General features: G+C 41.0%; 1 protein-coding gene across 1 annotated transcript in view; it reads left to right on the forward strand.

Moving 5' to 3' along the window:
- LOC114053726 (putative Polycomb group protein ASXL3) overlaps positions 1-13,125 on the forward strand; it is a 205,001-nt gene extending 191,876 nt beyond the window's left edge. Inside the window, exons 10-11 of the mRNA XM_027876859.1 lie at positions 2,294-4,238; positions 9,442-13,125. Of these exons, the coding sequence (XP_027732660.1) occupies positions 2,294-4,238; positions 9,442-13,125 (5,629 nt within the window). The remainder of the gene's footprint in view (positions 1-2,293; positions 4,239-9,441) is intronic.
- Positions 13,126-13,767: the final 642 nt, after the last annotated feature.

Here is a 13,767-nt window from a genome sequence, read left to right on the forward strand (position 1 = left end):
TTTAGTGCTGTTGGCCTGTCCTATTACTTCTCTTCCCTCCCTTTCCGAGGTGTATTCTAGGCATAAGACCCCTTCCCTACAATTATCACTTCCAATTCACTTCACTTGTTAGACATAAGTGGTGTGTAGAAATTTGAAGTCTTGGATTTTATTGCTTATTGCTGCTTTGAGTCTGGTCTCCTGAGACCTTTTGGGCATCTCAAATGCTATTCTTTTTTCCTCTGTGAGCTTAATGGTTTCAAATCTTCTTACCAGCCTAGTTTCCCTCCAGTTTGACAGTATCCCTTTTAAAATATAGTACCCTGAACTTAACAGACTACTTCAGATGTGGTCTAACCAATGCAGAATATAGTGGGACAATTGCCCCCCTTCATATACTATCTTTGATCTAAGATTTCATTATTATGGCAGTCCAATCTCTCTGTTGACTCAGATTGTGTGTGTAGTTCCCTGAATCCTTTTCACCTATCCCTCCTTTCTTAGTCCCAAGGAATGGTGATGTTGATAAGGATTGTTCCTGGATTCTCTTTCTACATAATTATTCTGCTCTCAATTTATCCTCTAGTCCAGACCTGCACAACCTGGACCACTAATGGCCCACGGGCATGCCAGAGGATTTCCGGTGGCCATCAAAAAATATAGAGGATGTTTTCCCTCTACATTTTTTGCAGGCCACCTAGAATAGAGTCAGTTATTTTTCAACTGCTAGGAAACATATAAGCCACTTTATAATATTATTTAAATCCATCTTTAGGTAGAGGTGAGGAAGCAAAGATTGATTTTTCAAGATCTTATCTTGGACTTTGCCTTTAATAGCCCCAGCCTTGATAATTTAAGTGAGTAGATAAATGATCAAAGGTTCAATCTGTTTGATTTCATGAATACTTTTTAGGTAAAAGATAGAAGTGTTTGTTCATCCAGTTTTTTTCATTCCTGGATGTTATTCCTGTGACCTTTCTTTGGGGTGTCCTCTGCTCGGTTTCTTTGCCTGTTCTTATTCGTTGCACAATAATTTAATTTCAATTAGCAGCAAATATTTCTCCAACATCTAGTACTACTAGAGTTATGCCATATATTCATCTAAAAAGTGTCTTGAGTATAATGCAGTCCTCGACGGAAGTATTTTCAGTTATGATAATACTTAAAATAAAGATAGTCCCTATTCGAAACATAGACTGCTGTTTATTGTACCAGACTTTTGGCATTATAAACATAACAAAGCTAAGTCAGAGCCTAGTAGGTTACCTTTAAAAAAAAAATAGGGAACTTGTTTAGTCAGTTTGCCTTTACACTTTCACAGCTCATTCTTTTTTTCTTCTAAATTATAATACAGGATCAGGTTTTGAATCTTAACATCTACTGGGACATTGCAGAATTCTCTCTTGTCAGATTCACTTTGTATCTTAGAATACAGCCAAAGTAGTAGGTTATGTTTCTGTTGCCTTTTTCTCTTTCTTTTTGGTGGCTTGTGATTTTCTGTTAGTTATACACCCATTCTCACATGTATTTATTTTTTCTGGCACATTGAGACAGGTGCTTATAAAAATATTAGTCCAGTTAGTGTAAAGTACTGATTTTACTCACCTTAATTTTGTTACCCATTGTATAATGCTGTCACAGTGAAAAAGAAAACTTGACCTAGTAATGATTACGAAAAAGGACATGGCTAATTTTAATTTACATTAATGAATCTTTGCTGGAGGTATTGTGATCACTTTCTGACAGTGAATAGAAAACAAGATTCAGAATGGAAGACTTGGGATCAGTGCTTGCCTCTGGCACATACTGACTGTGTGACCCTGGGCAAGACACTTACCTTCAGTGCCCCAGGCAATTCCTGGAGACAAAGTTGCATAGCACATGTGGATATGAATTGATAGAGAGAATTTCTCTATCAGAAGTTCCTTCCTTCTACAAGTGAATTCATAGGTTGGGTCAGGGGAAAAGGAGGTGAGGGAGAGAGAGAGAGATTTATTTGGGGGTGTGCCTACCCTGTTAAAAGAACCGTGGATGGATACAGTGATGAATAAGTCAGAATCCTTGCCTTCAGAAAGCTTGCATTCTTTGGGTATTTATATTCTTAAACCAGAAAAGTAGTTTAATTTTAGTCACAGTTTTAAAACCAGTGGGAAAATCGAGGTACTATAAACTATAAACTAGCTCAAACAAATTAAGTATTTACTTACCATATATAGATTCAAATTTGTCAAATAGAGCATCTGAGAAACAACCAAGTGATGTCATTAATTCTCTATAATTGAATAGTAACTTAATGTCTATAATTTCTACTCAGGCTGGGTATGTCAAGAGAAGAATCAATGAAGCTCACTTCAGTTGAAAACAGTGATGGTGATGACAACACTCCTTTGTGTGGGTCTTCATGTTTGCCTGGTCCGTCTACACCATCATCCTTTGAAGAGCAATTACCAAAAAGCACAAAAATCCTACCTTCTCCAGAAACTGATTTCTGTGCTTCCATGGAACAGGTCCCAATTAAGAATATCATGGCAGAATCTGAATCAGAGGATATCTTGATCCCTGAAGAATCTGTGATTCAGGAAGAAGTTGCAGAAGAGGTAGAAACCACTATCTGTGAATGCCAGGATGAAAATCATAAGACAGAACCAGAGTTTTCCCAGGAATCTGGGAGCCCCCCAAATCCAAGTGAGGAGGCAGTGATAGTGCCTGCTGAAGAAAATGTAGAAGCCTGTGTCATGATGAACGATGTTATAGATATACTGCCTCATGTTGAAATTAAGGTGGAAGAGAAATTGGAATCCCCTCAGGAAGAAATGGCTGTTGTTATTGATCAGCTAGATGACTGTGAATCCCCAGCCCCTTCTGCTTCCTCTGTGAATTCTGTCAGTGATACAGCAGATAAGGAGCCAGAGTCCACAAAAGAGTCCAGTATCCCAGAAACACAGAGTATTCCTCCTGCTGCAGAAGGACTGTTTTCAGCTGAAGGCATTGCTGTAGATATGGAGCTACAGAGTGAGCCTGATGAACAGCTTTCTGAAAATGCTTGTGTCTCTGAAACATCCTTCTCTTCAGAGAGCCCAGAGGGAGCATCCACTGGTCTGACATCCCCAGGCGGGGAAACGCAGTCCATTTCAGAAGAGCCCTGTACTCCAGCATCCCTTGAAACAACCTTTTGTTCTGAGGTGTCCAGCACTGAAAACACTGACACAGATAGTAATAGAAAGCCTGCTGATGAAAATCTTCATGCATCTTTGATGTCAGAAATATCTCCAATGTCCACTTCTCCTGGAACATCAGAAACATCCCTCATGTCCAATTTACCTTTGACATCAGAAGCCTCCCCAATATCTAACTTGCCTTTAACATCAGAAACATCACCAATGTCTGATTTGCCTTTGACATCAGAAACCTCTTCAGTGTCTTCAGTACTGCTGACAGAGACATCCATTGTAACCAGTTTACCCATCCCTTCAGAAACATCTCCAATTTCCAGTTCTTCCACGAGTGAGAGGCTTATTCATCAGCCAAGAAACTCATCTTCCATGTCTGAAGAGCCACTTTCCCCTCTTAAAGATGAAAATTCTATGCTTTCTCAACCTCCAGGAGAGAGCCTTATGGCTCACCAGACGGTGCATCCTAGTACCCCTGAAACTATCGAACTGGATCCACCACCTGTTGCCCCTGAAGCTTTGACAGCTGAAGATACTCACAGTAAATACCTGAATCAGCAGCTGTGTCAATCTCCTGCAGAAACAGAGCAGTCTGGTGTTGCATCTGTTCCAGAACTCTCTCCTCCAGAAGTGACGAAAGTTAAAAATCATAATGTCCAGCAAAGAATTGAAAAGAAAGGTACAGCCACACCATCCGAGGGATCTGTTTCATCTGAAGGCGCCGTGGGTAAGAACAATGAGCTTCCTCCAGCTAAGTCACATGACAAACAGTATACCTCATTAGATAAGGCTTCGTTTTCTGAAGGATCTCGAAGTAAAACACACAAGCAGGGGAGCACACAGACTCGACTGGAGAGTTCCCATTCCTCTAAGTCCTCAGAACCTGCCAAGTCACCTGAAGGGATAAGAAATGAAAATAGGGAACCAGAGATCTCAAAGAGGAAAACTATAGAACAGCACAGTTTTGGAATCTGTAAGGAGAAGAGAGCTAGAATAGAAGATGATCAGACAGCCCGTAGTACTTCAGCCACCAGCCCGATTGAAAAAGAGCAGCCTCCACGAGAGGAGCCCAGGGTACCACCTCTCAAGGTACGGTATTGGAACATTTAGAGTCATGTAAAGGGACAGAAAGTGGGGCATTGTTCCACTCTCTTTATCCATTCAGGCAGCTCTTTCCGAATCTGAAGTGAGTTTATCCACTTTATAGATGATCTCGAGCAACTTAAGAATGGCTTAGCACCATCATATAATCAGGTCTGAGGCTGTTTTCAGTAAGGGTGAAACAGAAAGTAATTGGGGCCATGTTGGGGAAAGATAGAGGGAGAGACCAAGATGGGGCGGGGAGGGAGGGACACACACACTGTCTTTCTTTGTCTGAATGTCTGTACTGGGTGTTGATGAGATGGAATGAAGGCCAGCTACAAAATGGACTTAGTTTGGTGTGGGAATCAAGAAAACCAATTAGAATATATTTCATGAACACTGACTCCATCTTGTGCTGGCACATGTATTCTTTTCTTTCTTGTTGTTTTTCTGCAAATCATCCATGGTAAACTAGATGGTATAAGCCACACTTATTGTTTCATAAATGCAGGTGGATGCAATTAATTGGCATCTCTCAATTTTACGGGAAAAAAAGACAACAAAACCTATTCATCCCCCTCTCAACTTGGAAAACCCCTAATGTTTCCTCCAATTAGAAATCAGATTGCCTAATTTTATACCCTGGATAATTGTTTCCTTATAATTAATTGATTTTATTTGATTGTTTTTAATACATAAAAATCTGTCTCACTCTGTATTCAAGGTCTTTGGACTGACTGGAGAGTTTATCAACCCATTTATTATGCCTATTTTATTAAAAGAATCATATAGCTCAGATTGTTTCCTCAGTTATTAACCATCATACTGAGTAGATGGTAGCCATTGACTACATTTCACAAACAAAAATTATTTTCCTTTTATTGTATGTGCCTCCTCTCTTCTTTATAAACTTAGTAATTGAATGATTCCTTACTGTCCAGAAATCTTTGTTTTGTGGTTTCCCCCCTCAGTGAATGTTGATTGTAAGATTTTATTCAAAAAGGCATGAGAGGCAAGTTTTATTATTGCTGATTCACAACTGCCTAGTTGTGTGATTTGGGGCAAGGCTTCATTGTCCTGCTTTTTTCTTCTGTAAGCAAAGTAGAGCAGTGGACCTTGAGTCAGGAAGTCCTGAATTCAAATTTGGCTTCAAGCACTTGTGTCTGACCCTGGGCAAATCACTTCTGTTTGCCTCACTTTCTTCACCTGCAAAATGAGGGAAATAGCACCTAACTCTCAAAGTTGTTGTGAAGATAAAATGAGATAAAATTTGTAAAGAACTTTTGCAAACCTATATAAGCACTATATAAATGCTAGCAATAGTAGTATTAGTTGTTGTAGTAGTACTCAGTCAATTTTTAATGCGTGGATCATGTGGCAAAGAACTTTGACAAGCCTGAGTAATGAGAGTTAGTATAGATACATAACGAACTACCCCCAGGTTTTCATTTTTCTGCCATAAACCAAGTTTATGGCATCATATATTCTTGTAGGTTTCAGCACTCAAATAGTAAAGTTTTAATGAAAATGAGTCCTGCATAAGCAAACTAAGAGAAGCATTGCCTGAATGGACTTGACAATCCAGAAGGCAACGTGGGTGGTGAAAAGACTTAAAAATGTCACTAGAAATCATTGAGACACGGGAAAATAGGAGTGTGGGTTTGGGGAAGTAGGGATCTAACATTGATAATAGACTTCATTTATATAAAGTTTATATTGTAGAAGAACTAGCTTATTTAGTGTTGCCTTAGAGAATAGAGCTAGGGTAAATGAGTAGGCAGGCCCAAAAGGTAGATTCTAATTTGAATAGTTATAGCTAGGCTGCCTTGTTCATTAGTGAGCTCCCCTCATTGGAAGTACATAAGCCAGAGACTGGATGATCACTCACTCATTAAATATTTATTAAGTTTCTACTTCATGCACTGCATTCTGCCAGAGTGATAGACCATTTGCCAGAGATGTTATCCAGAAGGTTCTCATGTTGACTAAAAGTTGGATTAGGTGGCCTCTAAGATCCCTTTCAGCTCTGTGGTTCTATGAACATACATTAATATAAAGGATGAATCTTGGAGAAAATGCTTTTAATTTAATCAAAATTCTGTATGCTATATTTTGCTCTTATTTATTCAGTGCTTTTTCATCTAAGACCATCTATGGAGTCTACTAAATGAGAAATTTCACTGAATGTTTGAATGAACAAATGCTTTCCCCAAAGTCAGTAGGGGACTGGTTATGTTAGGAATAGAACTTGTTTGCATGTTTTGGTTTTTAGACACTTTAGTTTATACTCTGTTGCAAAAATATTAATTTTGTTGTCTTTGTAGTATGATGAAATCTGAGCACGTGTAAAAGTACAAACCACATGTTGATAATGCATGAAATGAACACTCTTCGTTGTGATGATCTGTTCATATTCCTGTGGCTACATTCATGCTTTCTGCAGAAAGCACATGAAATCAATTTCTGGTTGGTTTTTCAGGTCTCAACTAGTTGGTCCCTCTATTTGGTAAAACAGCTCCTCATCAATTGTACTCTATTCCAGTAACGTGGAGAACATTTAAAAATTTGCGCTTTTGATTTCTGAAGCTTTAAACATATAAAAATGTGAAGGATGCATTGCATGTAGTAATAAGCCTTATTATAAGGTTTATTAAATATAAAAAAAAAGATTACTTTTCATGTTAGTTTTTTTTTTCCTTCATGACTGTGTACTCTAAAGTGTGGCAACAAGTCCACATATGTGCAAGACCTGCAAATAAAACAATCTATGTTGAGCTTTTTTTTGTGTGTGTGCCAGATAACAAATATTTATTATGCACTTACTGCGTGCTCTGGCATTGTGCAGAGCACTAAGAATGCAAATATAAGTAGAAAACAGGCAGCCCCTGCCCTCAAGGAGCTTACATAGGGAAGAAAACACATATAAGGTACCTGGAAAAGGGTAGCAGGGAAGAGACAAAGGTACCTGGTACAGGGCATGGTAGTGGAAATCTGGAGCACAGGAATGAGAGACATGGCTGGCCTGGGTGCTCACTTAAATGGAAGTTCTAGGAGGAATCATCCATTCAGAAGGAGAGGAAACGGGCAATTATTATAATTTGACTTCCAACTTTTTTATGTTTATTGAGTTTTATTTTCCAGTTATTTTTCTGGTTAGATAAGTTAAGGGAAGAGTTTCAAAGGGCCTGCTCTATCTAGTCACAGAACTGCTGGGTATGAGAGGGGTGCCTCTTGAGTAAGGGGAGTAAAGTAGATTGATATGAATGATAGTTTTCCCCATTAAGTTAGGATGTTACCTATAGCAAGATGAACAGGGAAAACTAGTGGAGGATGTGTTGTCCTCAATAACGGCTTTCTTGCTTTCCCATGAGAAAATCTCACAGCCAAGCTCCCCTTATATTGGGGAAGCATAAGGCATTCCCCACAACTGCAGTTCCATAGAAGCCTCAGCTATTAGTAGAGTGGAATGAACACACTGGATTTGGAGTCAGAGGACCTAAGTTACAATTTCTTTACCACCTTGGTAATTTAACCTCTCTGGATCTCAGTTTTCTCATCTGTATCATGTGGAGGTTGAACTGGAGGGGTCTCTGAGGTCCCTTCCTGCTCTGAAGCTATAATCCTTTGATTCTGTGGTTTACTCTTTTGAATAACAAAACCATTGCATCAAAATTTGCTAGGCATCTACAGAATATGGTAACATGATTTTAATAGAAAATTTCAGATTAAATAGAGTTCAGATTAAAATAGAAAATTTTAAATGTTATCCAGAAGAAAGTTATCAGTGGCTTTTTTATTGTCACTAGAATATGATAGGAGTTTCTGTGGGAAAACATTTTAGATATTAGATTTAACTCATGTCAAATCTTGATCAAAGAATGAAATTAAAGTGGTTTAAGTCTTAGAATAATATGAGAATAAGTCTTAGAATAATGAGAGAAGATGGACAACAGTGTGCGGACATTTTTTTTTAGTAAGAGGGTGCCTTGTTACCTTCAGAGAAAGCTAGATGACCCACATTCTTTATTAGCTATAAAGCATGATCCCTGTAATTTCAGTTTATACCTTTTTTTTTCTTCATACCTATAATTTCAGTGGTATAGGGAACACTCAGTGAAGAAATCTGACCACGGTAAAGGTCAGCAGATGTTCTGTTTTTGTGGTTTTAGGTAGCTCTTGGGGGCACTGAGTATTGAAGTGACTCGCCTCCCATTAAACAGCAATTATATATCCATGGAAGGACTTGAACCCAGGGCTTCCTGACTCCAGAATTTGCCTCTCTATCCACTATGATTAAATAGATTTATAATTATTGTTGTTGATGTTAATAACACTCACAAGACCTAATAGTGCCTTAAGGTCTTTCCATCTATTCTCTCAACTGAGCCGTATGGCCAATCTATGAGGTAGAAACCACTTGACCCTTTTTCCAATAAGAAATCTAGCCTACAGGCTGGATTTGAACTTAGGTCTTCCTAACTCCAAGAATGACACTCTGTCTTGTCCCTGTACCCTGAATATGATAGCACTTTGCATGTACTTTCCTTTTCTTAATCCTCACAGAAGCCTTGTGAGGTTAAGTAAGGCACCATCCAATCCCTGTTGTACGTTAAGAGAAGGTTGAAAGGCTCATCCCACAATAAATATCATTGGTGACAGAACTCGGGCTGAAAACTTGTCTCCTGACTCTTGGTCAGTGTATTGTCTTTTTGTTTGTTTATTTGTTTTAAGTAAACCACAGTAAGAATAGGCAAACTTCAAAGAGAGTTGGTTCTTAATACCTAGAAAGCAAGGTTACTTATGAACTAAATACCCCTGAGGAGCTTAAGTCAACCACAAACACATTTTTAAAAATGGTTTGTTTTTCTAGTTGTTTTCTTGTGTTAACAAGAGTACTTACTTCTTTTTTTTTTCCCAAGTGAGTGCAGTTTTTGGTTTTTAAACAGATTAAAAGCGGATAGAGAATGCTTGATGAATAGTGGCAGATGACTATATCATTTTCATACTTGTGCTGAGGTGAATCAGCCTGTCTTTATGCCCTAAAGCCCTAACCATCACAAGGATTTAGTTATATCTTATTCCTCTTAAAAATAAAAGTGATGTGAGTGCAGCATGTCCTTCACTATGCAATAGCTAAGTAAGTGTATTCGTTGTGGTGGAAAAATAATATTTCTATTCCTCCCCTCCCCTTTTTTTCTTTTTTCTTCAGATCCAGTTATCAAAAATTGGGCCTCCTTTTATTATCAAGAGCCAGCCAGTCTCCAAGCCAGAGTCTAGAGCATCCCCTAGCACCTCAGTTAGTGGAGGGAGAAACACAGGTGCCAGGACCCTTGCAGATATCAAGGCGAGAGCCCAACAGGCCCGGGCTCAGAGAGAGGCTGCCGCTGCAGCTGCAATGGCGGCCGCAGCCAGCATAGTCTCAGGAGCTATGGGGAGTCCAGGTGAAGGTGGGAAGACCAGGACCCTAGCACACATCAAAGAACAAACAAAAGCCAAGCTCTTTGCAAAGCATCAAGCTCGGGCACACTTACTGCAGACAAATAAAGAGGCCAGGCTGCCACAGCTCAGCTCAAAGGATGGCTCTCCTCCTCTGGAATTGTCAGCTGCTCCTGATGCAAAAATGGAAGGTTCAACGGGTGTCATTATTGTGAATCCAAACTGCAGGTCTCCGAGCAACAAGTCCGCTCCCCTCCGGGAGACTGCCACTTTACTGCAGCAGTCACTTAATCCTGCCAAGCTACCAGAAACTGCTACTGACATATCTCTGCACAGTTCTGATGAAAATATACCTATGTCACATTTGTCTGAGAAAGTTATTTCATCTACCTCTTCTGAAAATAGTGGTATGCCCCTTCTTTTTAATAAAAGTTCTGTCCCTGTGTCTGTTTGCAGCACTGCCATGTCGGGAACAATTAAAGAACTTCCCTTTGCAAGTTCTGTTGACAAATCCTCTCTTTTAATGTCTGTTGACAGTACAAATACTGCAGGCTCTGCTTGTAATTTAAGTATGCTAAAAACCATCCAGGGAGCTGATACTACATGCGTAGCCATTGTACCAAAATGTATTGATAGTGCTTCTGTTCCGACCTCCACAGAGGGTTCAGTCTTACCAAACTCTGTTGATGATAAAAGGTTGCCAATAGCAAGCAACAGTGCTAATAATAATTTAGTCTCTGGTCAATATACCACTGTGCCATCTCCCTCCATTGGAAATAATTTGCCAAATCATACCCCTCCCAGCTCTGTCCTGGTTCCCCCAGTGGGAGCCAATGGCAGATTTCCTTCTGATAAGATAGCCATGCCTGGGTGCGATGAGCAGGCCGGCATGTCTACGAGCACCACTGTGAGAGCAGCTGTGAGCTGCAGTGATCGGGTTGCGGTCACAGACTCCTCAGCTAAATGCCCGTCTATTGCTATGTTTACTGGAAACATGTTAACAATAAGCTCTTATGACAGCCCTACCAAGGTAGGTACTGAAAGCTTGGAAAAAAGTACAGGTGTCAGAAGTAGAACGGATCACTCTGGCAAACCTCAGCACCCACCTGGAGGCCATCCACCAGCAGCAGTGAACAGATCGATTCCCTGCAAAGTCATTGTTGATCACAGTGCCACACTGAGCTCCAGCTTATCACTTACCATTTCCATTGAAAGTGCAGAAACAGCCTTACAGAATGTGGCATGCCCTCAAGTGTCTGTTATCAACAGACCTGAACCAGTGACAGGTGAGAACATGGAACATGGTTTGGGCTTCATTGCTACTCCTACAGCAAAGCAGGATGGCAAATCATTGAATTCCACCTGCACCCATCTCCGAGAATTACCTCTTGCTTCTCCTGATAAAGTAGATGAGGTGACTACACCTAGTCATGGATTTGCTGAACAGTTACAAGGCCCCACTTCTTTCAAAAGTGAAGCAGACACTACCTGTAGCAATCAGTATAATACGGGTAACCTGATTTGCTGGAACAGTGACGATGTGATGAGTACAGAACCTTCTGCAGCCAGCCATTCAACTGCTACAAATAAACATAAGGAGTACCTGGAGCAGAATTGCCCAAAGACGATCAAAACAGAACATTCCAGCTATACCCATGTCTCAGAGTTACACCCTAGGAATCTTATGGCAAAAATCGCTCTTCCTGTGAAGTCAGAAGGCCCTGAAATTGACAAGTGCTTTAGAATGGACACTGAAGATTTCTCCGTACCAGAAATGCCTACCCAGTCTGAGGTAGCCACCCCAAGTACACAGCAAACCCCAAACTCTAAGGCATCTATCTCCAGTTCCGTGGAAGAGACTCTGTCATTGGCCGCAGAATCAATAAAGAGAGTCCCAGGTGGAGGAAACTCAGGCTGTCGTCTGTCATCTGTAGAGGCCAATAATCCCCTCGTGACACAGTTATTACAAGGCAACCTGCCTTTAGAAAAAGCACTGCCACAGCCCCGGTTGGGAGCCAAACTAGAAATTCACCGGCTTCCCCTGCCTCTGCAGACTCCCTCGGTGTGCAAAACAGCATCTGAGAGGAATATTGTCGAAACTCCTGCTAGCTCTCCAAATCCAGATGGTAAAGGCTACTTGGCAGGGACTCTAGTGCCACTGCAGATTAGAAAGCGAGAAAACCACCCAAAAAAGAGAATGGCCAGAACTATGGGGGAACATGCTCAAGTGAAATGTGAGCCAGGAAAGCTGCTGATGGACACGGATGTTAAAGTGGCACCGTGTGTCATCAACTCCAACATGAGTCAGCTGGGGCACAGCCAGCCTTTTAAGCAAGAGTGGATGAGCAAACACACAGCCCAGAGCAGAATTGCTCACAGCCCTGAGATGAAGCAGCAGAAGAGGCTGCTTCCCTCTTGTAGCTTCCAGCAGAACTTGTTCCACGTTGACAAGAATGGCAGCTTTCACCCAGACGCCAGTACCTCACACCGACAGCAGTTTTACCAAATGCCTATGACTGCACGGGGCCCCATTCCTTCAGCTGCTCTGTTACAGGCCTCTTCCAAGGCCACAGCTGGCTGCCATGCATTTGCCTTCAACAGGCATCTGGACCAGAAGGGCTTGGGAGAGGTTGGAATTCCAGCAACCTCTCACCAGTTAAGGTTGGCCAGTGTGTTATCACCCAGTATTCCCATTAAGGAAGGTGATGACATGGGCAGTACTGTACATGCCATCCAGAATAAATCGTTGGTGCATCCCCCACCACCACCACCCCCACCCCTTCCTCCGCCCCCTCCGCCCCCACCACCCCCACCTCCCATACCGCCTTCCCTTCCTAATGCAGAAGTCCCACCTGATCAAAAACAACCACCAGTTACTATGGAAACCACTAAAAGACTCAGTTGGCCACAGCCAGCCAGCATATGTAGCAATATAAAATCTGAACCTCTTTCCTTTGAGGAAGGTCTGAGCAGCTGTGAACTGAGTATGAAGCAAGTGTCTTATGACCAGAATGAAGTGAAAGAACAGTTAAAAGCCTTTGGGCTAAAAAATGCAGATTTCTCTTCCTATATACTTTCTGAGCCACAAAAGCCTTTTACCCAAATAGCTGCTCAGAAAATACAGGTGCAGCCCCAGCAGCCACAGCCACCACAGCAGCTCTGTGGAAATTACCCAGCTATACACTTTGGTAGCACAAGCTTCAAAAGGGCAGCCTCTGCAATTGAAAAGTCCATTGGAATTTTGGGAAGTGTTTCTAGCACTACTACAGGCCTCTCTACCCAGAATGCTCAGATTCCAGTTCAAAACTTTGCTGACAACAGCAATGCAGATGAGCTAGAGTTGAAATGTTCCTGCAGGCTGAAAGCCATGATTGTGTGCAAGGGCTGTGGGGCCTTCTGCCATGACGACTGCATAGGCCCTTCCAAACTCTGTGTAGCTTGCCTGGTTGTCCGATAGGAGCCAAGTCCAGGGTGCAGTATCCCATTTCCCTGTGGAGAAGCCAAACAACAGAAACAGAAATAATGTAATTGCAGTGCTTTCTATCATTCTAATTTATTTTGTTTTAGGGGATATTATATTCTTCACAGTTGGATTCCTTTCCTCCCTTTCCCACCCCCTTTGCCTTATCATATCTGTTAAAAAGGATGCATCACATCAGAAATGTCTCAGTGGCATGTTGTCTGTGGTTTTTAGTTTAGTTTTGTTTTCAGTAAGCTTGGTTGTCATGATAAAAGAGGGTATTAAGAAGTGTTATTCCCAGCTTTGGAAATAATCTGCCAATGTGGACACATTGTACTGTATTTGTTTTCCTAGGTAGTTGATCTGAAATGCCCTGAGATAAATAATTAGGACATGTTAATTTGATTTCTTTCAATAGAAAATTAAGTCAGGAGAGAGAGTTATTTTAAATAGTTTAGAATTTTACCCTACATTAACAATTGCAAGAGTTAGCTGTCCTACTGATTCCTTACCTGAACCTACCTTTACCATGGATTATGCCCAGTCATATTAACTGGGGAAGGGATCAGACTTAAAAGGTGTGCCTAGGGAGTTATTTGCTTGCTGAGCCTCACACAAGATATTAATAGAGGTAAGAGT

This window comes from Vombatus ursinus, unplaced genomic scaffold, assembly GCF_900497805.2.
Source record: "Vombatus ursinus unplaced genomic scaffold, bare-nosed wombat genome assembly UNPS02014812.1, whole genome shotgun sequence".
NCBI lineage: Eukaryota > Metazoa > Chordata > Mammalia > Diprotodontia > Vombatidae > Vombatus > Vombatus ursinus.